General features: G+C 37.5%; 1 protein-coding gene across 10 annotated transcripts in view; it reads left to right on the top strand.

The window, feature by feature from the left end:
- The window catches only part of LOC5564690 (rhoGEF domain-containing protein gxcI), a 179,198-nt gene that overhangs the window by 70,591 nt on the left and 81,345 nt on the right, over window positions 1-27,262 (top strand). For all 10 annotated transcript variants that reach the window (XM_021837312.1, XM_021837315.1, XM_021837313.1 and 7 more), the window contains one exon: window positions 14,335-14,498. In XM_021837312.1, coding sequence (XP_021693004.1) covers window positions 14,335-14,498 — 164 coding nt within the window. The remainder of the gene's footprint in view (window positions 1-14,334; window positions 14,499-27,262) is intronic.

The following is a 27,262-nucleotide window of genomic DNA, read 5'->3' as shown; positions in this document are numbered from 1 at the left end:
CCCATCCGAGTACGTGGATTTTTTTTTCATAAATTCACCCATAATTTATCCATCTTTACCACGCGTTATGAGTTGATTTACTTATTTATCTGTTTACATTTGTGTGCCATCTGATCTTTCATCGTTTTACATCGATAGCCTCGTGAAGAAGACATATTGTAATCGTTTTTCATAGGAGTGCGACAATTGTCGGCAGTCTCATTTTCTTTAGTAGTCGTCCCATAAGAACTGTGGGTATTTCTGTTATTAAACTATCGTCTTTTCTAAATCTGACACTTTTTGAGTCGTATTTATTTGTGCGGAATTTATTATCAGAATGAAGCAGGCAGTAAAAACAATCTAAGTCATCTGAATGAATTCAAATGTTGCCAGAGCCGTAGACTATCTTATTATTTATTAAAAAAAAAAACTACGTAACTAGTGATGTAACAACAACTGAATTATAATACTAATATTTAATATATTAATTCTTCGATTTATTAGCATTATTTTCCATATATTGATGGTATTTATATAATGACCGTTTTTATATGCGTGTCCAAAGTCTTTTTGATTTCCGGTTCTTCATGCGTACTGCAACTGACTTCAAACAAATGTTCAGTCTATTGTTTCCAATTTGCAGCTAAACTTGAATTAGTGTTAATCGATAATGGGAGCTTAGCTCAATCTATCTCCAATAATTATAGTCCGATCAAATGTTACACAATATTTTTACTCATTTTGTGATCGACCATTCGATTTAATGCTTAGTATTTCAAATATATGCTTTCCGACCAAATCTCCGATAAGTGTTTGATCCGTTGAATCTGTTGCATACTCTTTTGTGCATGAGCGACGGAATCGGGATTAATTCTCGCGTTACTTTTCAAAAGGACCTATGTACAATAAGGGATTTTCTCCTTTCTCACTCTTTTTCGATTATAGTATTGTAATACTGAAGCTTTTGGGAAGTTTTTCTTTATAGAGCGAATGAAAATATCATTGGCTAGCGTTCCATACAAAAAACGCATCAGAAGAGGTTAATGTAACTCAAATCTTGATTAAAAAGAGAGCAAACAAAGAGAGCGGTTCTATACCATTTCCCGGAATTCATTTCCCGGATACCCCATTTCCCGGAAAGACATTTCCCAGAAACATTTCCCGGAAAGACCCATTTCCCGGACAATCGTTTCCCGGAATACTCCATTTCCCGGAAAGATATCTCTCTATCTATATAAATAAAAATGGAGTGGTGTGGTGTTTGTATGTTACGAAACGGCTTGAGAACGAGTCAATGGATTTATCTGTTTCTTTTACTGTTGCATTCGGAAAGATTTCCGACGTGTTTACACATCTTTTTGGACATCTTGCCGAGATGAGCCAACCCCAAACTGCAAATCTCGTATCCAAAATGTTATTTAAAAATAAAATTAGAACTTTTCTGGTGTGTAACACTGAGATCACATGGTTAGTTAATTTACACATAGGTTCCAGTTTAACACACGATTCTTGCCAATTTGCGTGGTTACAACAAACAACTGGACATTCTATTTCGTCGGTGACTGTAGATGTGTGATGATGTAACTGCGAAGGCGGTATGAAATTCAGGAAACTTAGCAACGACGACGACGAGACATGTTACATCATCAATCACTTTATGGCATGGCGAATTGAATGGAATGATTGGCAAAGTTTCCCGTCGACGGCGATGCCGTCGAACACAACACTACTGGTGTTGAGCCCTGTAGCGAAGAACAAGTACTGCCCGTCTATCCGGTTCGCGATGTAGGTGTTTTCGGAAAAATACTTGGAAATGGTATAATTAATCGAAGGCACGGGTATGGGGATGATACGGTCGAATAGTTTTCCACGATTGGTTGGATGTAACTCGTGATGATATGATAGAAGTAAACAGAAAAATGTCTACGAAGATTTTTATGGTGTTCAGTTAATGAAACAAAAACTAAATTTGTTCAAACAAAAACAACATTTTTGGCATAATTTGCTTAGTACGAAAGGCAATATGATACTCTACACGAGAAAACACAGAAACAGCTTATGAGATTCTTAAATGTTACTTCATGATTTATTAGAATGGTACAATTGACATTGCTAAGGGATCCAAAGGATGGAGATTGATAATAGCTTTCCTAAATATTCATAAGGATCGACGCAGAGAAATCGATCATATAGGATAAGCCCTTATGAGAGAACAGTGTTGATTTGTGTCAATCAGCATTCTGGTAATCCGGTATCGCTGGACTCTCAAATATTCGTGCGCCCACAAGTATGTTATAACATAAAATCTTCCCAAAAGTTCACCTCGAAAAGTCGCATCTGCATCATATTATAATGATGCGTGACTATGTAGAATAATAGCACATCCTTCAGGTTAAACAACGCCGATGTCGTCATTCACGTTCCATCATGTTTAAATGTAAGCCATAAAAAAATTGTGCTGCGCCTTCCGTTAACCTTTCTTGACACGCTGAAAAGCTAACAAATCTGGGTTATTCAAAGTCAATCATTTTGAAATCAAGGCTTTATTTTGAATCCTTTCTTTTACGAATTGAGATGATGAAAAACAGGATATTCCATTCAGAAATTCGCGAAAAGATAGCGCTCTTGACTTTGATTAAGATCAACTTCGATTATAGTCATTTCAGTCGCCTACAAGAAAGACCGCATCATACCAGATGAATTACTCAGATTTTCAGCATGCTATAACGACGCAAGGAAAAATCCCAACCATGGGCGGATCTTTATCGTCTGCTGCCAAGCCCAAAGAGCTCAATTTATCGAGATTTTTTGCACAATGTCGTCTACGGACGTGTAACTATACGTTCATGCACGATGTTGTCTGTATAGACTCCCGTGCAAAAGTTTGGGTTCACCCCCTCAAAAACATACAAAAGTGTTCTGTCCATATATATGTGAATATACGTCCAATTGAAACTCTTTAAGCCGCATTCGAAAGGCAAAGAGTTATTCTTACTTCGTATGTATTGTTCCAAAAACTTTTTTTGAATTTTGTATACTAAATTTTTACTTAAAGTTGTGACATCTTTTTAAAAACACACTGAAAAATCATATCTAATTTCCTCAGCTTTGGATCGACCAAAATTTTAAATCGAAGTGTCATTAGAATCGTTATCTCATATTCTTTGAAGAGCACTCACGAAATTTTGGTGGAAAAATCTGGAAAGTATTCAAAATCAATGAAACAGTCAGTCAAGTCATCGTGCAAAAGTTTGGGTTCACCCCTCAATATGATGCAAATCGTGCAAAAGTTTGGGTTCACCTGAGCCGCATGCACATTTTTGTCAATATCTCTGCCATTTTTCAACCGATTTTAACAGTTAAAAGCTTTTTCGAGCGCGAATAATGATTGGTTTGAGATTTCACAGATTTTTCATGGTTAAAGTATGTTCAGGTAAACCCAAACTTTTGCACGATACACCATACTGAGGGGTGAACCCAAACTTTTGCACGATGACTTGACTGACTGTTTCATTGATTTTGAATAGTTATCAGATTTTTCCGCAAAAAATTCGTGAGTGCTCTTCAAAGAATATAAGATTACGTTTTTAATGACACTTTGATAAAAAATTTTGGTCGATCCAATGCTGAGAAAATTAGATATGATTTTTCAGTGTGTTTTTTGAAAAATGTTACAACTTTAAGTAAAAATATAGTATACAAAATTCGAAAAATGTTTTTGGAAAAATACATACGAAGTAAGAATAACTCTTTGCCTTTCGAATGCGGCTTAAAGATTTTCAATTGGACGTATATTCACAGAGATATGGACAGAACACTTTTGTATGTTTTTTAGGGGGTGAACCCAAACTTATGCACGGGAGTGTATGTGTTATGAATATACACAGTAGCACGCCTACAAAGCTTTTCCACACGTATCACAAATATGCAAGACTGGAAAATGGTTGATATTGGGCTCATCGCTTGTGGTTCCGGCTAAGCTGCGTGATGTATATTGATAGACGGGTTTTCAGCGTTGCATTCATGAAATAACTTCCATGCTCTGCGAAGTTCATTCCACGTCCATCACGCTCAAACGAAGCTACAAAAGATTGAGTACGGTTAGCACAAAATCGAGCTCTTGTGGACCAATTTTGATCTGCAATTTTAACACATGCTGAAAAACCTGCTTCTGGGATGATTTCCGTTCAGCTCAGAATGCTCATCCTATATCTAGAAGAGCAAGTAGAACAGTTGAATAGCCTTCAAATTTGTTTGAACGGATTAAATTTGTTTCACGTAAAATTGTGTGAGTTTTCAAATGTCCATGTTAAAATCCGAACTGTTCATCGACAAAATTTGAATTTTCGTTGATCTTGGCAATCATTCTGTTCAAAATGACCTTTTCAAAAAGTTTACTGATGAAGGGAAGCAAACTAATTGTATGATAACTAGAAGCTTCTGCAGGATTTTTGTCTGGTTTTTCAATTGGAACATCTTCGGCATTTTTCCATTAAGCCTGATTTGCTGCTGACAAGTAATTTCTCGGCCTATCTTGATGCATGGGAAATTTCTGCAGGGAATCGATCAAGAATGCGCTTTTTTCTGATCGCAGTACGCAGTTGAAAAGAACTGTCACTTCAAATGGGAGTCGCTGTAGAAAATTTCTGCAAGGAATCGACGAGAAATTTCTTTAGCGATTCCTTTTCAGTAGCATATCAGGCTTTAAGGCCGGTTTGCTACTGACAAGAAAAGGAATCGCCTATCTCGATGCGTGGAAAATTTCTTCCAAGAAATGGTCAAGAAAATCACTTTTTTCTGATCGCAGTACGCAGTTGAGAAGAAATGTCACTTCAAAGGGGGCTCTCTGTAGGAAATTTCTTGACCCTTTCAGTCAAGGAATTTCTTTACTTTTCTTGAGCGAAACAGCATACTTAGCTTTAGTCAGGAAAATATTCCAATTGAAAATTGAAATCGAAGCAATCTGGGGTTTTCCTAGACCGGACACGTCAGTCGAGTCGGCGTCAACGTCGTAATCTAGGAAACCATGGCAACCGAATCAACAATCAGGAGGGCTATAAATTTTAAAATTTTCTCCCTGCTCGGTAAGTTTCAAACCAACTACCGTTTTGATTCATATTACGGACACTTAAGGCCTCAGTGAAGTATAACCCAGCTTGGACCATACACAATAAATCATTCTGTATGATTTTTTAGCGTTATCGAGCGTCGGAAGCCCTTAACTTTTGGATGGTGGGTAAAGAAAACGCGTCCGCAACTTGAATAATTTTAAATAAATCAAAACGTGTGGCCTTTTCATGATTCTTATTCCGGACGCTCCCTCATTTTTGCCTCATATTCCGGACGCTTTGATTCGAATTACGGACAGCTCATGATAATCATCAATGGAACAGTCAAATCATCAATTTAAATCGTTCAACCACTTAAGAGACGTCTAAGGTAGTTGGGCATTATAAATTTGCAATGATATTTATGGAAAAAACCTAATAAAACGAGCCTCGAAAATGAGAACTTTTGGACGGCGAAAATTGAAACATTTCGTGTGAAATGTTTCCCATACAAACGAGAGTGTCCGGAATTTGAAGCTGTCCGTAATATGAATCAAAACGGTATCAAGCTGTGTCTTTACCATGAATAAATAGTTATTCCATGGTAAACCGCGTGTTTTTCTGCTACCTACAAGAAAAACCTTTGGTAAATATATCATCTAAGAATGATAAGCTACTTGAATTTTTTAGTAATAGTTCTCACTTCTTTCAAATCAGTCCCCCACGAATTTTTTAAAACGTTCTCTTAATTGAGAATATTTTCGAAGTCCTGAGTAACTTGATCTTCTATTAGACTAGTAAGTCCCAAACGCGCTTTCAAACTGCATAGAGCAATTCTCGCTGAAACCAGGCCGCCATCGGCACCCATCGTTAGAATTCCAATTTTATGTCACTGATCGCTAGTTTTCGACAAAACTTAAGGGTGGTTCTTTCGGTTTTCTCAAATTGGTGGACCCCTCGTACGCCAGCTAGCTAAACAGTTTGCAAAAAAGCCCATTTTTTGATAAATATAAGGTATTTCTTCACGTAATATGTCTCATATTTCGCTAGGAGCACATAGCAAACTTAGTGGCATCGGATAGATAAAAGATATAACATTCATTTAAAGTTGAAAAAATTTTGGCGGCCATTTTGAATTTTGTTAGAAAAATCGTTTTTTCACCATCAGCGTACCGCTCGTTTTGAATTCTGAGATCACCATCAGAAAGGTGAGGAAAAATTGCGTAAGATAGGCTACAAAAACTAGGTGAGCAATGGTATTTACTCTATGAAACCGATTTTCTAAATCATGTTGTACGATTTTAACGTACATGGCAAGTGCAATTAATGCAAACATTATTTTTTGAACAACAAAGAAACATGTTTTCAATAGTTGATGTTTTATTCGAGTCGTGTGAAGAATAAAAGTATTATTTTGAGTGTAAAAATCTGGCGGCCATCTTCGATTTTGACGCCATCTTGGTTTTAAGTAGTAGAATGAATTTTTACCTTGTTAGCACTCAACATATTGAGTTATAATGCTACCGTTACACTTACTCTTCTTCTTGTTCTTCTTTTTCTTGACATAACGTCCCTACTGGAACAGAGCCAGCCCCTCAGCTTAACTAGCTTCAAAAACAAATGATCAAGTAGGATTTTTTAACGCTTGTTTGCTACCTGAATGATTGTTCTGCATATCTTCGGGTTGAAAACAGCATTGATTCTTTCATTTATTTGGTCTAAAACTAAAGATAGAAATGAACAATCAGTTGAACAGCTGAGATAAGATAAGTAATAGAGAATCTGATTGTTTTTTAACGGATGCCTTATAATTCAATTAATTGGAATGGTAAAAAATCATTCAACTGCTAAAAACTAAAATGACGTTTAAATCCAAAATGGCCACCAGATTTTCCAACCTCAAAATGAAACACCTGCGTTTCGGCATTATGTCCACATTAGAACAAAGCCTGCTCGTCGTCTTTCTATTTCGCTATTTTCCACATGCATGTTGGGCGGTAGTACAAACAATACTTTATGGTTCAGAAAATCAAGATTTTTTTTTTGCTTAAACATTTTAGATTTCTATTCTTAATTAATGCACTTTTAGCAATATTTTACGTTAAAACTATAGATATTACCATAAAACTTACTAATGTCCCAACGCGCAATTTATAAACTTCATTCAATGACAAAAATGCATATGGTAAAAACATGTTTGTTCATTTCAATCATTATTTTTGAGCGTTTTTTTTTTTCATTCAATTTATTTATTCATTATTACTGAATTCAAAGATATGTCGAAGAATTATTCTGTTATTAAAAATCGCATTATAAAAGAAAATTCCTATATAATCACCTGTATTAATAACTAATTTAGCTGAGTATCAGGATCGGTTCCGGTAAGAACGTAACGTCAGGAAGAATATTAAGAAGAAAAGTATACGTAACCTTGTTTTATTGGCAGCCTTTCAATTCGACATGCTGAGTTCTAACAACGTGAAAACTCATTCTACTACTTAAAACCAAGATGGCGTCAAAATCCAAGATAGACGCCAGATTTTTTCACTCAAAATAATACTTTTATTCTTCACTAGACTCGAATAATCAACTATTGAAAACTTGTTTCTTTGTAGTTCAAAAAATAATCTTTGCATTGATTACACTCGCCATACACGTCAAAATCGTAGAACATGACTTAGAAAATCGTTCATTTCATAGAGTAAATACCATTGCTCACCTAGTTTCTGTTGCCTATCTTACGCAATTTTTCCTCAGCTTTCTGATGGTGATCTCAGAATTCAAATCGAGCGGTGCGTTGATGGTGAAAAAACAATTTTTCTAACATATCACGTGAAGAAAAACCTAATATTTATCAAAAAATGTTTAACCAGCTGGCATACGAGGGGTCCACCAATTTGAGAAAACCGAAAGGACCACCCTTAAGTTTTATCGAAAACTAGCGATCAGTGACATAAAATTGGAATTCTAACGATGGGTGCCGATGGCGGCCTGGTTTCTGCGAGAATTGCTCATAGCTTTTGAGCTTCTTCGCAATTAGTTAGTTATAATTTGTTTTCCTCTTTCAATGCCGGTATTGGCTTCTGAGGAATTATTTTTTCAAAATTTTAGATAATTTCCAAAAGGGCTTAGAGCCAGGATCCAATTGAGAAATTTTATTAAATTTCAAATAACGGATTCAAATTTTACTTCACATTTTGGAATCGCAAAGCTCCTGGCTTCAACAATGGAATTTGTTAAAGTTTCAAGAGCATTGTCAATATAAAGTTTTGTTTGTAAAGAAATGTTAACATTAATATTAGAGTTAATATATGTTTCATATGTATTCCAGTCAGCTCGAAAATAATTGAAAATGGAGCTGATGGGATTGAGAATCGCTTTATGGGATATTTGAAATGTAACAGGGACATGATCAGAATCAAAATCAGCATGAGTGACCAGTTGGCTACAAAGGGCTGGTTAAGACCAAATCAATCGTAGAAGGGTTCCTAGAAGAGGAAAAACATGTAGAACTATCAAGGTATTGAATTGAGAAATATCCTGAAGAGCACCCGTTAAATACTTAGCAAATTGTTCCATGGCATAAAGTCACCAATGACAATTTTTTGTTTGACTTATTACGAGTGAATTTCCGCAAGTCAATTTTGAACAAATTCAATAAGAACTCAATGTAAATGTCGAATTCAAAAACCAAAATTAAAAACCAAATTTTCATTACAAAAACAAAGTTTGTAGATAGTTTTTTTCTTCCTCCGCTGAACATGGTTGAGAAACTTTCGTTTGACGTATTGAAAGTATTCAAAAGAGATCATACTGACTGTATAAATAATATTTTTCCTAAGGGTGCCAGATGCTGGTACACCTACCCCATTTGCCGCTTGACGCCATCATTCTCAATATGCTCAAATTTTCCAACGAATCAGCTATCGATTAGAAGGGACCAACGTGCTTCAATCATCATCATCATCGTCACAAAACCGGGTCAATTAAGGCAATTCCTGGACTCTGGACACCACAGATTGGCCACTGTGCCAAATGCCGCTCATGGAGTTGAGTGGCTGCCAAAAGTTTTGCGTCCCGTGTGGAATGTTTTGTATGCTGATGGGTGTTGCGAAAATTGAACATACAGTTGGAGTGCTGAACTTTGAAAATTGGGCTATCGTCAATGGGGCGCGGTGCTAGTTAAATGGGGTCGATCCCAGCAGAATCAAGTCGAAGATAATGGCGATGCAGATAAACAGATCCATTCCGGAGAGGATTTGGATGCATATGTTTTGTAGGATTAAAGTGATTCCACCAATCCTTTGGAATGAATGCTGGTTCTGATTCTTTTGGGGGGATTTGTTGACCGAACACAAGAGATTATTTCTGAGCTGGTGTTCTTTTGCAATTTGCATGGATTTGTTGTGATTATATTTTTTACGATTTCTGTGAAAAAAACATTCTGTCTCAAGACGTGAAAACTGCACTTCAACCTGATTTCTTTCAGAGACAGCGACAAACAATCGTAGCGATTTCGCTGATGTTTCACTGTATGCACTGTTTGATGAGCGCATCTTAGCCACAGCGACGCGATTTTGCTGCGATTCGCGTCGTGTCAGTCAAGATGTTTCCATAGAAGAGTGCTTGCGGCGACACAACAACGACATCGCGATGATTATTTGTCGCTGTCGCCGTAAAAAGTCGCGTAGATTTGGGGGAGCCTTTATATGGAAACTTTCAGACTGACGCGACGGAAATCGCTGAAAAATCGCGTCGCTGTGGCTAAGACACGCTTATCAAACTGTGCATGCAGCGAAACATCAGCAAAATCACTGCGATTGTTTGTCGCTATTGCCGAAGAAAATCGCGTTGATTTGGAAAGCCTTTACTCTCAAGCATTGCAGAATTCGTTCATATTTGATTTTGAAGCACAATCAAAGCAAGCGAAGAAAAACATCTCATCTGTATCGGTCCGTGATCGGCAATTTATCGCAATTGAAGAGCAATTAACGAGAGTCCCAAAGAGATAGCGATGATAAAATTCATTTCTCTTGCTCATTTACCATTGGGGGAGGGTGTTTTATTTTAAAGGCGTGATAAACAATTTCAAAACATCCTATAGCAATAGTGCCCCCAAGCTTATTTAGATGGGTTTTATCATGTACTGTCATGTCTCCCCAATCAAACCAGAGCTGTAACAGAATATGTAAAACATTGTGCGTGTTGCGGATGATGATTGATAAAGAGAGCCATAAGTGAAAGATATGCTCAACTTTCTCAGAATTCAACCCCTGATTACTTCTGATATTTCTGAATGACCACAGATTTTATACATGTTTTTCAATTACTCTTGGGATATTATTCAAAAAAAAAAAAAACTTCCGAGGAAAACCGCTATGGCGTCGAGCACAACAGTAGAAGAACTGCTTTCGGATTTCAATCGAAGAGTATATGAAGTGATTCAAGAACTTGTACAACGCAAACGACTTGCATCCAGCAAACCATGGTGGTCTCCGGAGTTGAGAAATCTAAAAAACATTCAACGTAAAGCTTGAAATTTTATCTGTCAGATCGAAATGCTTTCATAAAGGTCAATTTAACGCGATCCAAACTGTTCAAAATTTCTTCAGGGGTGCCGCAGAGTATTGTACTCGGACCTTTAATTTTCATTATTTTCGTGAATGATCTAATTTTGAAGCTTTCGTCGTACAAACTGTCGGTCGCCGATGATCTTAGAATCTTCCGCATCATTTCTACCGCGGCAGACTGCCTTGCACTTCAAAACGACATCGGTTCTAGGGTTCATTCGTCGATATGCATCGGAGTTCACAGACATCTACGCCTTGAAAACGCTGTTCTGCGTTCTGGTGCTAAGTATTTTAGAGTATGCAGCTCCGGTCTGGACACCGTATCATTTGTCGTACGCTTTACAACTGGAGCTTGTACAAAAGTGTTTTCTGCGATTTGCACTGAAAGGCCTTCCTTGGAGAGACCCGGAAAACTTGCCAAGCTACCCTGATCGATGCCAACTAATTAACTTAGAGACTCTCTCGGAAAGAAGAGAAAAATCGCAACAAGTATTCATTTTTGACATCATTACCGGACACCTGGATTGTTCAATACTTTTTTCTGAGGTATCTTTCTATGTTCCACCACGAAGTCTTCGCAATGCACCCTTCGTCGCCATTCCTGTTCACAGAACCAGTTATGGTCAAAACAATCCGTTTTCCGCTGGCGTAAGAGCATTCAATAATGTTAGTGTGTTGTTTGATTTTAATGTTTGGAAAGCTGCTTTCAAAAATAGGTTAAGACATGACAGCTCAATTAAGACTGCCCCGTTGTTTTTCAGTCGATAACCTTGACGATACAAAAGCCAGTGTTACCAGTATTCTTTTTGAGCAAATCTTGTTAACAAAATCAAAAATCAAGGCTCATGATTTGATTGTTTCGTGCACGCTTTATTTATTTAGTGCAATAGAGGATACTATATTTGTTGAAACTCAGGTTGAAATTTAAAACCGGCGATATTTTTAGAAATAATTGACATAAATTCCGTCATATTGGTCTCAATTCGGTATTTTTTATTTATTTTAGCATCGTAGGAGCACATGCTTTGAACTCAACATCGAAAATAAATTGATTTGAAATAAAAAGATTTGATGAAAAATTTCCAAACTTTTGACAAAAACTGTAATCTATGAACGAGCAACACGGCAGGACCAGCAACGAAGTGCCCTGTTGCAATCAAACACGACGATGTGGAAGTAGGCCTTTGCCAGAATGACCAATGAGAAGTGGTCTTTTTTGACAGCCAATCGGTTTTATTTTTGTACTTCGACCTGTCACGTCTTGTCTTAGGTGGTCAGATGGCAGCTCGAATTATAGTGGTTAACACGTCCAATGGTATGGGTGCCCTAGTGTAGATGTAGTTGTGAACCTTAGAGGAAAACAATATGCACTCAGTCTCGAAAAACACCCAGAAACCGGGTGTCAATTTTTCAAATTGGGTAATATTTCCATGTGCATTTTGATGAGTCTGGAAAGATTCTACCCCATTACCCCGAATGCCATTTCCCCGAATCCCATCACCCCGAATTCCATTACCCCGAATGTACCATTACCCCGAATTCCATCACCCCGAATGCTATTTCCCCGAATTCACAATTATCTTAACATGATGATATTGATGACATTTCCCCATGATTGTGGAATTCGGGGTAATGTCATTCGGGGTGATGGGTCGTTCGGGGTTTTGGAATTCGGGGTAATGGCGTTCGGGTTAATGGCATTCGGGGTAATGGGATTCGGGGTAATGGGGTAGAATCGTCTGGAAAGCGTGTGCAAGTTTCTTTGAGGAAAACAAAAACAAACTGTGTATGACGAGCGTATGCTAGTCTACGTGTATTCAAATGTCACTAAGCTATATAGCAACCAGGTTGGAGCAGCTGTCAGAGATGTTCGTGATGACAACGTCCAATGTGGAAACGGCTCCGGCCCAAAACTCAAAAATTATAAAAAAAAGTACATTTCAAAAATTTCAGCAATTAAAGCTTATGAAATTACCTTCTCAAAAATATATTTTTGAAAGTTTTCCACTACTTGGAACATAGTTTTTCCGGCTTTTCTTTACGAATTTTCTCAACGGTGTAAAATTTTGTGGAAAACTGTTTCCAATTATTATTTTTTATTCATGAGAAAATTTGATTCATTTTCATAAAAAAACTTTGTTTCTACGATGCTTATTTCTTGAGTTATGATTTTTCAGAGAAAAGGCTCAAAATGGCACATTTGCACATTTTTACAAAATAGGCCATAACTCAAAAACGAAAAAAACATTTCAAAAATGTCAGCGATTAAAGCTTATAAAATTATCCTCTCATAAATATTTTTTTGAAAATTTTCTACGAGTTGGAGCATAGTTTTAACGGCTTTTCTTCACGAATTTTCTCAACGGTGAAAAATTTTGTGGAAAACTTTTTCCAGTTATTATTTTTTCTATTCCTGAGAAAATTTGCTTTCATTTTCATGAAAAAAACTTTGTTTCTACGATGCTTCGTTCTTGAGTTATGATTTTTCAAAGTAAGTAGTGTCAGAGGAAAACAAAAAAATCCAACTGAGTTTTCCGGGAATATAAGCGACCCTGAATTTTTCTCAATTTTTTTTATTCATATATTGATGAGCCCTGCCTGTGGAAAAAGTTTCATGAAAGAGATCCTTCGGCCCAAACCTGTACGGAAATTAAAAAAAAAATCCCATTACTAAAAATAATATATTAATAGTTCGACATTCTGAATTTCGACAAATTTTTTAAGTCTTCTTTTCACCACTCAAACTCAAAACTAGTTCAAAGTATATGTCATATATTTAATCCTAATCCATGGATCACATCACCGACCAAAGGTGACTCCCAGATCTTGTTCCTCCCTCACTAATAAACCCCCTCCCAGCGGTGATTGTGGAGATGCAGTGGAATTCTCGGTCTCTAGAAGCAACAATCATTGCACACAAACATTGCTTCCCCATCCCAACTGACTGTAAGGACTTGTCCAGTGCCGTTGTCGATAAATAATTTGAGATCTGCTAAAATGTGCACTTCGAGAAGAAACGGAAAGTCCCATCTCTTATTTATTTGGATCGAAGTGCAATTCTCAGCTGTTTCGATTCATCACGGAGTAGAAACCACTGAAAAGTACAGTCAGTCTATGTTATGCTGTTCTGTGGTAAACAAAAATTCTACGGCAATCAATGCAGAGGTGCATCATGCATTTATTCAATTCAGCAAAATGTTCCGTGAACTAATATGTTTGAAACCCCCTGTTACTCCGCCTGACCTGGTAGTATCGATATTGAAAATATAAGCTATACAAATTTCGTTAGTTTGAACAGTTAGTAGTTGGATTCATGGTAACAGTATTGGATTAATGTTGGTTAAAATAGCAACACGTAGTTACCCTATCATCGTCATTGCTTTATTTTCTTTAGCATTGTATAAACATTAGTAGAAAATACTGGATTATTTAGCAGTCATCTAGATAGAACGGATAGCGTTGTAGAAAAATCGGCTAGTGGTAATGTATGTAGTGTGCTTTAACATTAATTTTCTCTGGTAAGTTTGAAAAAACGTGATCGAAATTGGATATACTTATCGGTAAATTTTTCGCAGAATATGTCGTCCCAAATAAGCTCTCATTGTTTCGAAATCCTCCTCGCTGTAGCTGTTTAGCTTAGTTTTGCTTGGCATTACTCGATCAACATAACATACTAACCTTGTGAAAAAAAATCTTGCTCCTTCTTTCCCTTCTACACGCCCTCACCCATCGGACAGCATCGATCAACGAACCGCCCTTGCCGCGGAGGAAAAAATGCCCGGAATTAGCCTACCGGACGCACGAGTTCATGGCGGCCAATCAGCGGGGAGGAGGTGGCGAGCTTTCGGCCCATGGGGGTCACGATAGGCCCGACGCGGCCACGACTCACTCACGTGCTAGGGTAAGTATCCACCATCCTCTTATGCTATCGCGCAAATGTTGGATGTGCTAGATTTGGTTTCGAATGTGGGAACACATTGTGGATTGCGACGAGGGGAAGGAAACGAGCAGTGGTGAGCAATGCTCCCGGTCTCAATTCCCAGTGGTAAACCACCGCCATTTAGAATTTATGCGAGAAAATCGATGTCGTATTTTTTCTGTTTCAATTTTACTCGTTTTCCGTTCTGATTTGTTTTTGAAAAGGGCAACATCGGCGAGTTTTGAAGCTACACTGGATCCGCAACTTACGAACTAGATCGGGGTGTTCGTAATTTAAATTGGTTCATATATGTAGTCGGTTCCTAAAATGAGGTTTTGCGTATTCGAATTTATTCGTAAGAAATTCATCTTCAGGATTTCAAGAAACTATGCTCGTTTAGAACGAATCAGTATGCTAATCACATTATTGGTTATTGTGGATCTTAGTCAGGCTACAATTGGTACAGATTAAAGTCTTCTCCCAAATTACTTGGAGTTTAGATATGTAAATCAGCTCTGAATTACTTCATATTACTTCATATCACACTCTGATTCACCTTAAATTAAGGTTAAGGTTCGATTCACATCCAGTGATTCAGTTTTGATTCACTTCATATTCAAGTAATTAGCACTGATTTACTTCATTATCAAATGATTAAGTTTTTCTACTTATTATTCAAGTGACTTAAGTCTTATTCACTTCAAATTCAAGTAATTTAGATCTGAGTCCAAATGATAAACTAGCCGGAAGTATTGAAGTTCACTTGAAGAAGCCTCAAAAAAGGTCTGAATCACATTTTTTTATTTTTTTCTCCAGGTATGATTCAAAGGTATATTCAAAGCACCTCCTTTTTTCATTGGAACTTCAAGAATGTTTAAGAGCAAATACTCACTACGTCCCGCCTACCGTCTTGAATTTGTTTTACCAAATTAGGATGATAGTGTTGTCTAACACAGAACACCTAGATATAAGAAACTAATGTAATGTTTGGAATGATTCTAATAAAAAAATTAAAAAAAAATGCCCCACGTACCCATAAATTGAATTTACGTAAAAAAGCTGCGTAAAACGAGGTTTTAGCGTTCTAGTAACCAAATGTGGCCAACGCCAATTTTTGAACAACATCGGTAATTAATCAAATTTGACCGGAGATCGACCGAACCAGGCGAACATTAAAATGCAATTAACTCCCTCAGTCATTGTCACCATGGTCGTGTCTTAACTCTTGGCAGCTGAGAGCAAAAATTCGATGCGGGATCATCAATTTCACGCCATCGGAAATGGTGTGCCACCCACGTGGTCCAGTGTCCGGCGTTAGGTCACCACAGGGCGGGTCAATCACCTTATTGTTGGGGAAAGTTCAGCTGAGTTTGGTGTGTACCCGTACACAGTTCGTTTATGGAAGGTGATTGCAAACCATGTGACACGATTTGTCACTTGTTTGAGGTCATTTGGGTCAGGGATGGAAAACATTTGGAGTTGGCACCGATGTTTGACACCGACTAATGCAGGTAACGATGTATCCTAATGGGGAATGTTTCCCACTGTGTAATCAATTTTAGGTTCCCATTTTGATGGCAGAAGTTTCATATTTATATCTCAAAAAGAAACCAATCAACGCTTCATTTAAAAGCTTCCATTATGTCAGTCACTGACTTTTGAAGTAAGACTTTCTCATTTACTTTTGAAATAAAGAAAGAAGACATATGCTTTCATAAGCAGAGTGGATAGAGTCCGTGGCTACAAAGCAATGCCATGCTTAAGGTGTCAGGGTTTGATTCCCGGTCGGTCCAGGATCTTTTCGTAATGGAATTTTCCTTGACTTCCCTGGGCATAGAGTATCGTCGTACCTGCCGAATGATATACGAATGCGAAAATGGCAACATTTACAAATAAAGCTCTCAGATAATAACTGTGAAACTAAGCTGAGAAGCGGACTCTGTCTGTGGGGACGTAGTGCCAAGGAAAAGATGAAGACGAAGAAGAAGTGTAAATAGTGGACCAATTTAAGCGAGTATTAATCAAGCTAAAACATTACATATAACACAAGAAAAGGGTTTTGTTAGAATTTGTTTTTTCCCTAATTAGTGCCTATCACACAATGTATGGGCAGTTGGTAGTAAGCATAATTACCTATCTTGTGACAGAGCTACATCCAAATAAAATATGGCCATATATTTTACATAAATCGACCTAAAATTAAAAAAAAAAGTGTAGGACACGAATGAGATTTTATTTTAAGTATTTTATTAAAATTATAACATCATCTACTCTGTGATTTTTGATGATTGTACAACATATCCCAGAAACCCATCCCCCAAAAAAAAAATCTAAAACTGTTAAAAATCAGGTAAATAGACAACAATAGTATAGGGAGAAAGCACCAATTTTCGACCTGGCATTTGCTTCCAACCCATCAAGATAATTTTGGCCTACTTTTTATAAAAATCCGAAAATTGGTACAATTCTTGTAGGTCGAAAATTAGAGCTTTTCCCTAATAACAGCATTTAACTGGAATTAATACTTACCTTGATACCTTGATGGCTACAGCGTAGCATCACGCCATTGCCGGGCGTATTTTAAAGCTCCATCTTCGTCGGTCTTGGGCGAAACTTCTCCAGTTGCCCCGAACGTTTAGGGTCGCCAGGTCCTCTTCCACTGCGTACAGCCAGCGTATTCGTGGTCTTCCCAGAAGCCGTCGACCTCTACCTGGTTCCCTGCTGAATATTATTTTCGCAATTCTTTCTTCCGATATTCGCACTAAGTGACCATCCCACTGAAGTCTGCCGTATTTTACACGCTTGATAATATTCGCATCTTTGTACACTTGATACAACTCGTCTGTGCCACACATCATTTTCAAGTTTCTCATCGAGTATTGTCCGCAGCACTTTACGCTCGAAAACACCGAAAGCTTTCCGGTCTGCCTCTTTCAACGTCCACGCTTCGTGCCCGTAGAGAGCCACCGGAAGAATCAATGTTTTATACAGGGCGAATTTTGTTTCCGTTTGCAAGCTGCGGGACCTAAGCTGATTACGTAGTCCGTAGTCCGCAGCCGCAACTCGTCTTTCACTTCGCGGTAAACGCCGTTGTTACATGTCACAAGTGTTTCAAGGTAAACAAATTCTTCAACAACTTCAAACACATCCCCATCAAACACTAATTCAGCACCTACACCACCAACTCTCACTCTATCTCTACCTGCAACCATGTACTTCGTTTTGGTAGAATTAATGGTCAGGTCTATCCTCACTGTCTCCACGAAGGCACGAAGGCCTCTTCCACTGACCTGCGATCGATTCCAATTAGATCTATATCGTCCGCAAAGCCAAGGAGCATGTGCGACTTTGTGATAATAGTGCCATTTATCTGCACGCCAGATCTCCTAATAGCACCCTCGAGTACAATCTTGAACAGTAAATTCGAAAGTGCGTCTCCCTGCTTCAACCCGTCTAACGTCACGAACGAGGTTGACACCTCGTCTGCAATCCGAACACTTGATTTCGAACCATCCAGCGTAGCACGTATCAGCCTAATTAGTTTCGTCGGAAAACCATGTTCAGACATTATTTGTCAAAGCTCATTTCTTTTCTAGAATCATTCGCAAGCTAAACATCTGGTCGGTTGTCGAACAGCCTTCACGAAAATCAGCTTGGTATTCGCCGACGAAGGTCTCAGTCTGTTAAACAGGATGCGTGACAGAATTTTACACGCCGAATTCAGAAGGGTAATTCCTCTGTAATTGGCACACTCCAGTCTGTGCCCTTTCTTATAGATAGGGCGGATGAGGCCATCCAACCAGCCAGTGGGCGTTCACCCATACCTTCAGAAGTACTCGGTGGATTGACTGGTAAAGCTGCTCACTTCCGTGCTTGAGAAGCTCGACCGGTATCTCGTCCTTCCCAGCAGCCTTACAGTTCTTCAGCTCGCTGATAGCCTTTTTTAACCTCTCCTATGGTCGGTGTGTTCACAGCTTGATCGTCATCATCTATGTTCATCCTGTTTCTCGCTACATTTCCATTTTCACCGTTCAACAATTGCTGAAAGTGCTCATTCCACCTGGCAGCCTCCGCCGTTTTATCGGTCAGCAAATTCCCTTCTCGATCATTGCACATGGCGGGTGCCGCGCACCATTGACCGTTGCATAGAATCTCCGCATATCATTCCGGTTCATGCTTTCTTGAGCTTCAGTTACCACACTTTCTTCGTGCTGCCTTTTCTTTCTGCGGTGGATTCGCTTTTCTTCGACACTCGCTGCCCTGTACCGCTCTCTGTTTTGTCGGTTACCGACCACAAGCATACGGCTTCTGGCGACATTCTTCATGTCTGTCACTCTCTGGCACTCTTCATCGAACCAGTCGTTTCATCTTCGTCGTTGACCAGTGCCAAACACGTCCCGCACCGTAGTTGTCACAGCTTCGTGGATAGAGTCCCACAGGCTGTCGACGTCTCCAGCAACGTTGATTCTTCCCAACTGCTCGTCTAGTTGCTGACGGTACTGCGCAGCTACCCCATCAGTCGACAAGCGTTGTATATTGAAGCGCAGCGTTCTGTTTGTTGTGGAACTCATGACGCTGGATAACCGCACCCGAATTGGAGCTACATCGAGATAATGATCCGAGTCGATATTAAGGCCTCGGAAGGTCCTGACATCCACAACATCTGAGAAATGTCGCCCATCAACCAGCACGTGGTCTATTTGGGAGCAGGCATCGCCACTTGGGTGTCGCCAGGTGTGTTTGCGGATATTTTTTCGTGCGAAGTAGGTACAGCTGATTGCCATCCCTCTAGCAGCAGCGAAGGTGACTAGTCGCAGGCCATTATCATTGGTAACGGAATGAAGACTTTCCGTTCCAATAACAGGTCGGAAGATATTTTCTTTCCCAATCTGCGCATTTGTGTCGCCGATGACTATCTTGACATCTTGTTTTGGGCACTTTCCGTAAGCCTTATCCAGGCTCTCATAGAACTCATCCTTCATGTCATCGGGCTTATCGTTCGTTGATGTATATATGCTGATCAAGCTGTAGTTGAAGAACTTGCCCTTCATTCTAAACACACAGATTCACTGCCCATAACTGCATATTTGTAACATTCGACAAAAGTAGGCATTGAGTAAATGGAATACCAAGTATGCATTTTATGGGAGTATGGGAGGAACCTGAAATTTCTAAAAATTACCAGGAACTCAAAATTGCTTATTTGAGGCTAATATTTTGTACATCTCATATCGCATACTAGGTGAATTGTCAGAAAATTATTCTGATAGAAATTTCATTGCCATTACTTTACGAGGCTAATTTAAAATCTCAATGTGACTGTTTTGCGATTATTATTACCAATGTGACAAAACAACTTGGTATTTTTTTTTCGAATTGTCAAGAACAATCTCACAGATTTCAGTAAGTTGATCGAAAGTATTTATCATTTGATGCCACTTTATGGTATTAACTCCAATTTGTAAAAAATGTCGAATGTGACTGTTTTGCAGTTATGGGCAGTTCAGTCGTTTACCGGTTTCCACCGAATAATTAGCTTTATCTGCTTTCCAATCACTATGAAGCCAACTCCACGTTCTGCTCTGTCGCCACCGCTGTAGTTGATGTGGTACTTGAATAAAGTGTTGGCCCACCTATCGGAATTCGCGTTCTCTGGTTCTCGACCAACGTATTTTCTGGATAGCTGCCACGTTCACGCCGACATTCCGCAGTTCACGAGCCAGGAGCCCAACACGCGCGGGTACATTCAAAGTTCTCACATCCCAAGATCCAACTTTTAAATCGTTGTCCTTTATTCGTTGCCGGGTCTCTTGCCGTAAAATCAATCCGTTTGCTCTACTTTTGCCTTGAAGAGTTTCAATAGGCCACCAAACCAGGGTTGCGCTATTTACATCGTGCTAGAGGGGCTGCCTTCTCGATGCTGACACGATACAGCATTGTCCGTTTGTTCTTCACATGATGACCACGGTCATAGCCATCACAACCATTCACCTTTATCAGGGCTTTGGACCTGTAGCTCTGGTTCTCAATAGTTACAAGTTCTTTCGGACATGCTACTGTGGTGAGCCATCATGCGCTAGCGGTGTTGGAATTAATACAAGAGGATAATAATGTTCCTATCAGGATGGTGTCCATTCCCATATAGAAAATCTCAACTTGACAAAATCTCAAATAAGTTACACCCCAAATTGGTTCATTTGGATCCCCAGAGGCTACACTGAAAGTTGGAGTGGGATCCATCAACTCAAACTCGTTTATCCCCTTGAATTGATGGATTCCGCTCAAATTTTTACAGCAGCTTCTTGGACCTCCGAAAGCTAACACATTTGGAAGATGTAACTTAAGATTTTTGTAGTCTGATCAATATGGGCCACTCTAGTGCACACAGGCTTCGATATTTTGTCTTTACGTTTTATTGTAAATCTTCTAAAGATCTTTATAAAAGAGAAGCGAACTTCTCTTGTATAATTCGGTTTCATTATTCTTAATAAGACGAAGACAATAAACCTAGGAAGAACACTGCCCATAACTGCATAACAGTCACATTCGAATTGTAACAAATTGGAGTAAATACCGGGGAGAGCCATCAAATGATAAATACTTTCAATCAACTTACTGAAATCTGTGAGATTGTTCTAGAAAATTCGAAAAAAAAATACCAAGTTGTTTTGTCACATTGGTAATTATAACTGCATAACAGTCACTTTGAGATTATAAATGAGCAATAGCAATGAAATTTCTATCAGAATTATTTTCTGAAATTTTTTATAAGATCCTTTATTTCTTCGTTCTTTATCTGAAGAGTTTTGTAATCTAAGAGACATTGCTTGGAGATGTTCGCAGTGCAGTTTCTGGTTTTTGTAAATGCTGTATTACTTCTTGGCAGGAAATGAAATTCCTCGAAGTATAATATAAATTTGTCAGAGGTTACTCAGAATGAACTTTTTAATTGGTCGTAGATTTGAGGCCACCAGCAAGCGACTGGGGTGTTTTGCCAACATGCCTCATGCTGAGACTTCAAATCGCACACACCACATCCGTACTATTCTGTGATGCACTGTACCAACCATTTCTTCGTTAATCGTTCTATACCGGAACAAAATTATTTACACATTAAGGACTGTTCATTTTATAAAGTGGACACTTTGTTTATGCTATATCTCTTTTATTTATTGATAAAATCGTAATCGGTTTTCTGTACATCATTCAACTGTTATTCTAGAATGTTATGAAAATTTAAGATCTTACCAAATGCATTTGGTTGAAGAACTATATATTTTTTTTTCCAAAAACTGCTTAGGAAAGCTATTTGTCAAAGTTAAACATTATTTTTCGCTAAACAAAAATCCTCATTTTTATGAACAAACTGTATGTTGGTATCCTTTACTTTTCTACTAAAGGTGTAGCTTTATAAAAATCAATAATATTACACAATTCTCTGAAGTAAGGTAACTTTAGTGATTTATCCATTTATGGTTAAATTTGCTGATACACCATGGATGCATCCTTTCACTCCCAGCCAAAAAGAAAAGTAAAAATCGTTTTCAGAACTAGTCTAGATTACTAAACAAACTGGATTTGTATAAACGAGAGCTTAATCGTGAGTTTTAACCGCAGTCTTAATTATAATTTTACTCTGTATGGTCGTTTTACTAAAAAATCACATACTTTAAAAATCATGTACACATATTTATCGACCTAAAGCTAATTGTAAACGTTTTTTCCAAATTTTTCAATCGTTAATCTAAGACTAATATATCTTACGTGGAAAATAAAATCGATTTTATGACAGCAGTGCTGCCAATTTTGATGATTGTCATTGTGCTTTAAGAGGTCTTCTAAAAATAAATCATTTGTTTTTCTATTGTGCTTTAAATGTGACGTGGGGACTAAATAAAGAACTCTATGAAGGCGAAAGTCATTCTTCATATTTATTCCATATTAGCTCTTCCGTCAGGACGTACTTTAAATTCAAAAATTCTGGTCATATCAGTTCCATTTAAATTTAAAAATTTTTTCTCTAAAAATATTAGTGCATAATGATTTTATGATATCTGTAAAATTATTGCTCCAAAAATAACTTAATATTTTATAACAGGCTTTTGATTGATCGTGCTAGATGAACAAGCATTTTATGAGAATTAAAAATGAATATTGCCGAATTTTCCAGCCAATTTCTAACAATCATTTTTTTTTTGATAACCTCAAAAAATCGATCATTTTAAACGTTGTTTCAGGTTCGTATGAAATTTAGTCATTCTGGAGGATTTTTTATTATCACAACATTATACAATATTAGTCGAACGATGTACAGAAAACCGATTGCAATTTCATTGATATATTAAAAAGATACAGCATGCTGAAAGTGTCCACTTTATAAAATGAACAGTCCTTACAAAGAGTTCAATAGTTCGATTAGTACAATCAGCCGGACTTTGTGAATATCAACACAATCATTTATTGTTCCGTACAATATTGCATACGAGAAGATTCGACCATAATATTGTGTAGAAGTTCAATAAGGTAGAAGACGCGTCTCTCTCATGTTATAATTTACCTACCTATTTACCTACATATCCACGAGAACACGCAGGCACCATTTAATCAAGAATTCCAAGGAAAGTAGATTTTTGAAGGACTTTTTAAGCTTATTAGATGAAAACCACGAAACATCAGGATAAATTGTTCGAAGAATATCTTGAGAGATCACTGGATATATCCGAGGAAAAAAAAATATTGAAAGAATTGATTAATAAACGAACAAAATCTTGACAAGATTCTTTGAAAAAAAAAAAAAACTTAATTACTTAAGCGTAATTAAGGATGCGATTTCCGATTTAGTTCGAGAAGGAACGCATGAAGAAATTGGTGGGATCTAAGATTAACGACGTGATTCCCTGTACTTAAATAACAATTGTCATGATTCCATAGACGATTCATTGGAAGTGTCTTTAGACAAATTCTTCGTGAAATATTTGTAGAGATTTTATAGAAATTTTCGAAACTTTTTAAAGGTAGAAAAATGTCTTGAGATATTATTGGGGACCCGATGAAGCAATTTGAGACACTTCCAGGAAGTGTTGTTAAATGTCAACATTTTGGAAAAATTCAAATGCTTATAGTTCCCATGTTCCATGCGAAACGTTGTGTTAGCAAATATTGCCAACCAATAGTGATTCGGAAAAAGTCACCGAAGAAAATATTTTCCGGTGATTTTAGCAAAACTCAATTGTCAATGTCAGGTGATATTCAGGACATTAAACAGCCCTGCTCCCAAGAATGATTTGTGGAACAAATTGTTGGAATGGTTCATAGACAATCTAAAGAAAAATGTATAATGGAAAACAGAAAGAAATTCCAAAAAGAATTTCTTTATCAAATTCTTTGAGGAATTCCTGGATGAATTCATTTCAAGATAACTCAACAGAAAATATACCTATGTAGCAAGCCAGTTAGTTAACCAGGTTTTTTTTTTCAATCAGAAACCTCCCCCTTGCAACGACACTCTAATACGACCAGACAACTCTCGAAACGCCTTTTTAAAGTTTGTGTGGGATTCAATGATTTCCTTCAGGAATTTCATCAGAATGTAGTTCAAATATTTGCACGTAGTTTCCTTCAGCTATTATATCGAAGATTTCTTCAGGAATACATTGAACGATTCCTTCACAGACTTCCCAAGGAATTCCTCCAGGATTTTCATTCGATGTACCTTGCAGAATTAAACCAATTTTTTTTCCAATGGTACCCTCATTTTTTTTCCTATAATACCCTTAGAAAATTTTCCTATGAATTTGTCCAAGAGGATGCTAGAAAAATAATCCTTAAGATATTTCTAAACGAAATCCTATAAATATCACTGATAAAATACATGATCAACTACTACAAAAGAGAAGTGTTACAAAGATCTACGGATCTCTTTTTGGCTCTTTAGAAAGTCTTGCATGGGTCTTCAGAACTCCACCGAAATTTCCTTTTGGAAACCCCTGGAAAATCTTGATTGTAACTCTTGGAGGCTTGTGGCTTTGAATACTAAACGAATGTAATAAATTTATGAATCCAAGTAGAATTAACTTCAAAAATAATTTAAATTTCCTTTGAAAAAATCTTAATTTATAGAGAAATTTATGAGGAATCCCTGGTTCTGGAAAAAAAACTGTACAGTAATTCTGACTGCTGAATGATTTTCTGGAGAAAATTTTGAATAAATTCTCTTTGCATATCTCAAGAAACCATTCAAGGAATTTCCAGACGAATTCATTGGAGAACTGCTAGAGGAATCATTATAACAATTTCTGGTGGGATTCCTGTAAGTATTCGTGAAAAAAGCTAGCTTGTTCTCCTTTGTTCACGTTATCGTAAAATGTTTCAGTAATTTTCAATAATGTTTAAAATATTGTGTACAAATATTATTTTTGCCTTTGTTCAGGATGTGGCTCATAACAAAATATATCTCAACCAGTTTCTGGCTTCCTAAGGCTCAAGCTATAGAGGGCCCCAAGATGTTCGATAACACTGCGGAGCACGTTTTTGTCTCAACCGTCAAAATACCGCTATTTACTTAATTAAAGGTTACTGAATTCATTGCCGTTTTCCAAAATATCATAGCACGTCTAGTTGATATATTTGCTGTTGAAAATGCAAAATTAGGCTAGTTCAGCCAACTTGCATGCAAGTTTTCCAGCTTGTATGGCAATCATTTCGCTTAATTTGTCACAGAATACAAATTCCATGTGTATAGCAATACTTATAGACAAAGTTCATAATTGTTTTAATGCTTAAAAGTTATTTTATGTTGGTTTAGAAAAGTGTTGTATACTTCCGATTAAGGGAAACGAAGAATTTTGTATGGGGACTGCAAGCGTGTTGAAAAAATCGATTCAATCTAAATTTTATCCTGTAATTTCAAGCAAATTGTATCTAATACAAAAGTTAAAGTCTTATCCAGAATGTTTGGTGAATAAAATCACAAAAAAGTTTGATAAATCATACTTTAAATTTCATGAAAACATCAATGAAACCAGTGTTTTATGCATCTTTGGTGACCTGTAGCTAAAAACTTTGACGAGCTAGAACATTTCTTAGAATGGTATCAGATTAAGCGACCCCAAATCTACTAGAAACACATAATTTGATCTTTGAGATAAGTTAAAATGTAATTTTTATTAAGCTGTGTAATTAATCGAATGAAACTACGAAGCTCATTTAAAAAGTACTGTTTTATAGCGATGAAATACACGAAACCATTATAAATATACTGGATTACATAGGGGCCCTACTTATTATCAATTCAGGTCCCCTTAAAACCTGATTTTCCTTGCCTATATACATTTTAGTTCGTTAAAAACTTAATTGCCGCATCCCCCCAGCTACGCTACTGCCTGTGGAAATCATGGAGATGCAGAGGTGATCTCAGTCTCTAGTAGCAATGGACATCACACTAATATTCCTTCCCTTCTTCGATGATCGTAAGGGCATAGCCTGTGCCATTATTGGCATTGAGCGCCATCTACAAATTACGTAATGCTCTAGGGGAGTAGGCTTAAGCGTTACGGTTCATACACAATTTTTAAACTTTACATACAAAAGCACTACGAAGGGGAGGAGATCAAAAATTTCCAATTATTCCGTTACGTATTAAATGGACGCTGTCTTACTAAGTTTGGAGTCCTCGAAAATGTACAATTAAGATGAAATTCTCCCCATTACCCCGCCACTACCTAGAATGCCATTACCCTGAACGCTATTACCCCGAAAGCCATTACACCGAATGGATCATTAGGGGTCATCCATTAATTACGAATGAGGTAATGGGGAGGGGGAGGGTGTTAAGATTTCTTACGCGCCGTATAAATTATTTTTAATTTGCAAACAAACAATCTTACCATGGGGGGAGGGGGGTTAGGATTACCAGCGAAATTGTCTTACGTAATTAATGAACAGCCCCTTATCCCAAACGGCACTACCCTGAATAAGTTGCTGCCCTGAACCCGAAGAACTTGAACAAATGTTCAGTTTTGTCGTCATTTGTAAACTATTTGTGAAGAAGTTCGTAATTAGTCTCTTTTCTTTGGAGTTCAAGATCTTCTGCCTAAATCCTCAGAATTCGGAAATACTGATCACGATTGGAGGCACCCTTTGCTTCCTCACTCAAATCGATAAATATCAAACTGATTACTCTCTTGCCACGTTTAGTGGAAGTATTAATATGCCTTTTTGAAAGGAGGTTCACTCTTCCTGTTGTTCGTGGTAGCAACCATATCTAGTGAAGAAGTTACCTGCTTGGAAGTTTTTTTTTTCCAAGACGATGTCCAACAAGGATTGTCACCGTTAGCATTTACAACGGTTCCAACGAAAAATCCAAGGCACGAGTCAGAACAAGGATCGCAAAGGGATCAATAGGCATAAAAGTAGCACTGAAAAGTACTATTTTTGAAGCACAACTAGACCATTTAGATTGCTGGTAAATCAATTGATGTGGAATAATGTTCAATGAAAATAACATCGCCGCTGTTGCCCTTTGATGACAAACATTATTTTCGCTATTTTCAATTATAACTGTTGTCGTTGTCGATGTAATTATCAACCTGGTTTTCTCTGTTTTGTTTTAATTAATTTTTCCTACATTCGGTTGTCGATCATTAAACATACATTTGATGAAACTGTACATTTCCTCACCTACTCGACAGACAGATATTCCCGCAACGAGTCGAATGTGGGGGTGGCCCTACAATTTTCCCATTCTC

The sequence above is a fragment of the Aedes aegypti genome, chromosome 1 (assembly GCF_002204515.2).
Source record: "Aedes aegypti strain LVP_AGWG chromosome 1, AaegL5.0 Primary Assembly, whole genome shotgun sequence".
Lineage (NCBI taxonomy): Eukaryota > Metazoa > Arthropoda > Insecta > Diptera > Culicidae > Aedes > Aedes aegypti.
This window is presented reverse-complemented; position numbering and strand designations above follow the sequence as displayed.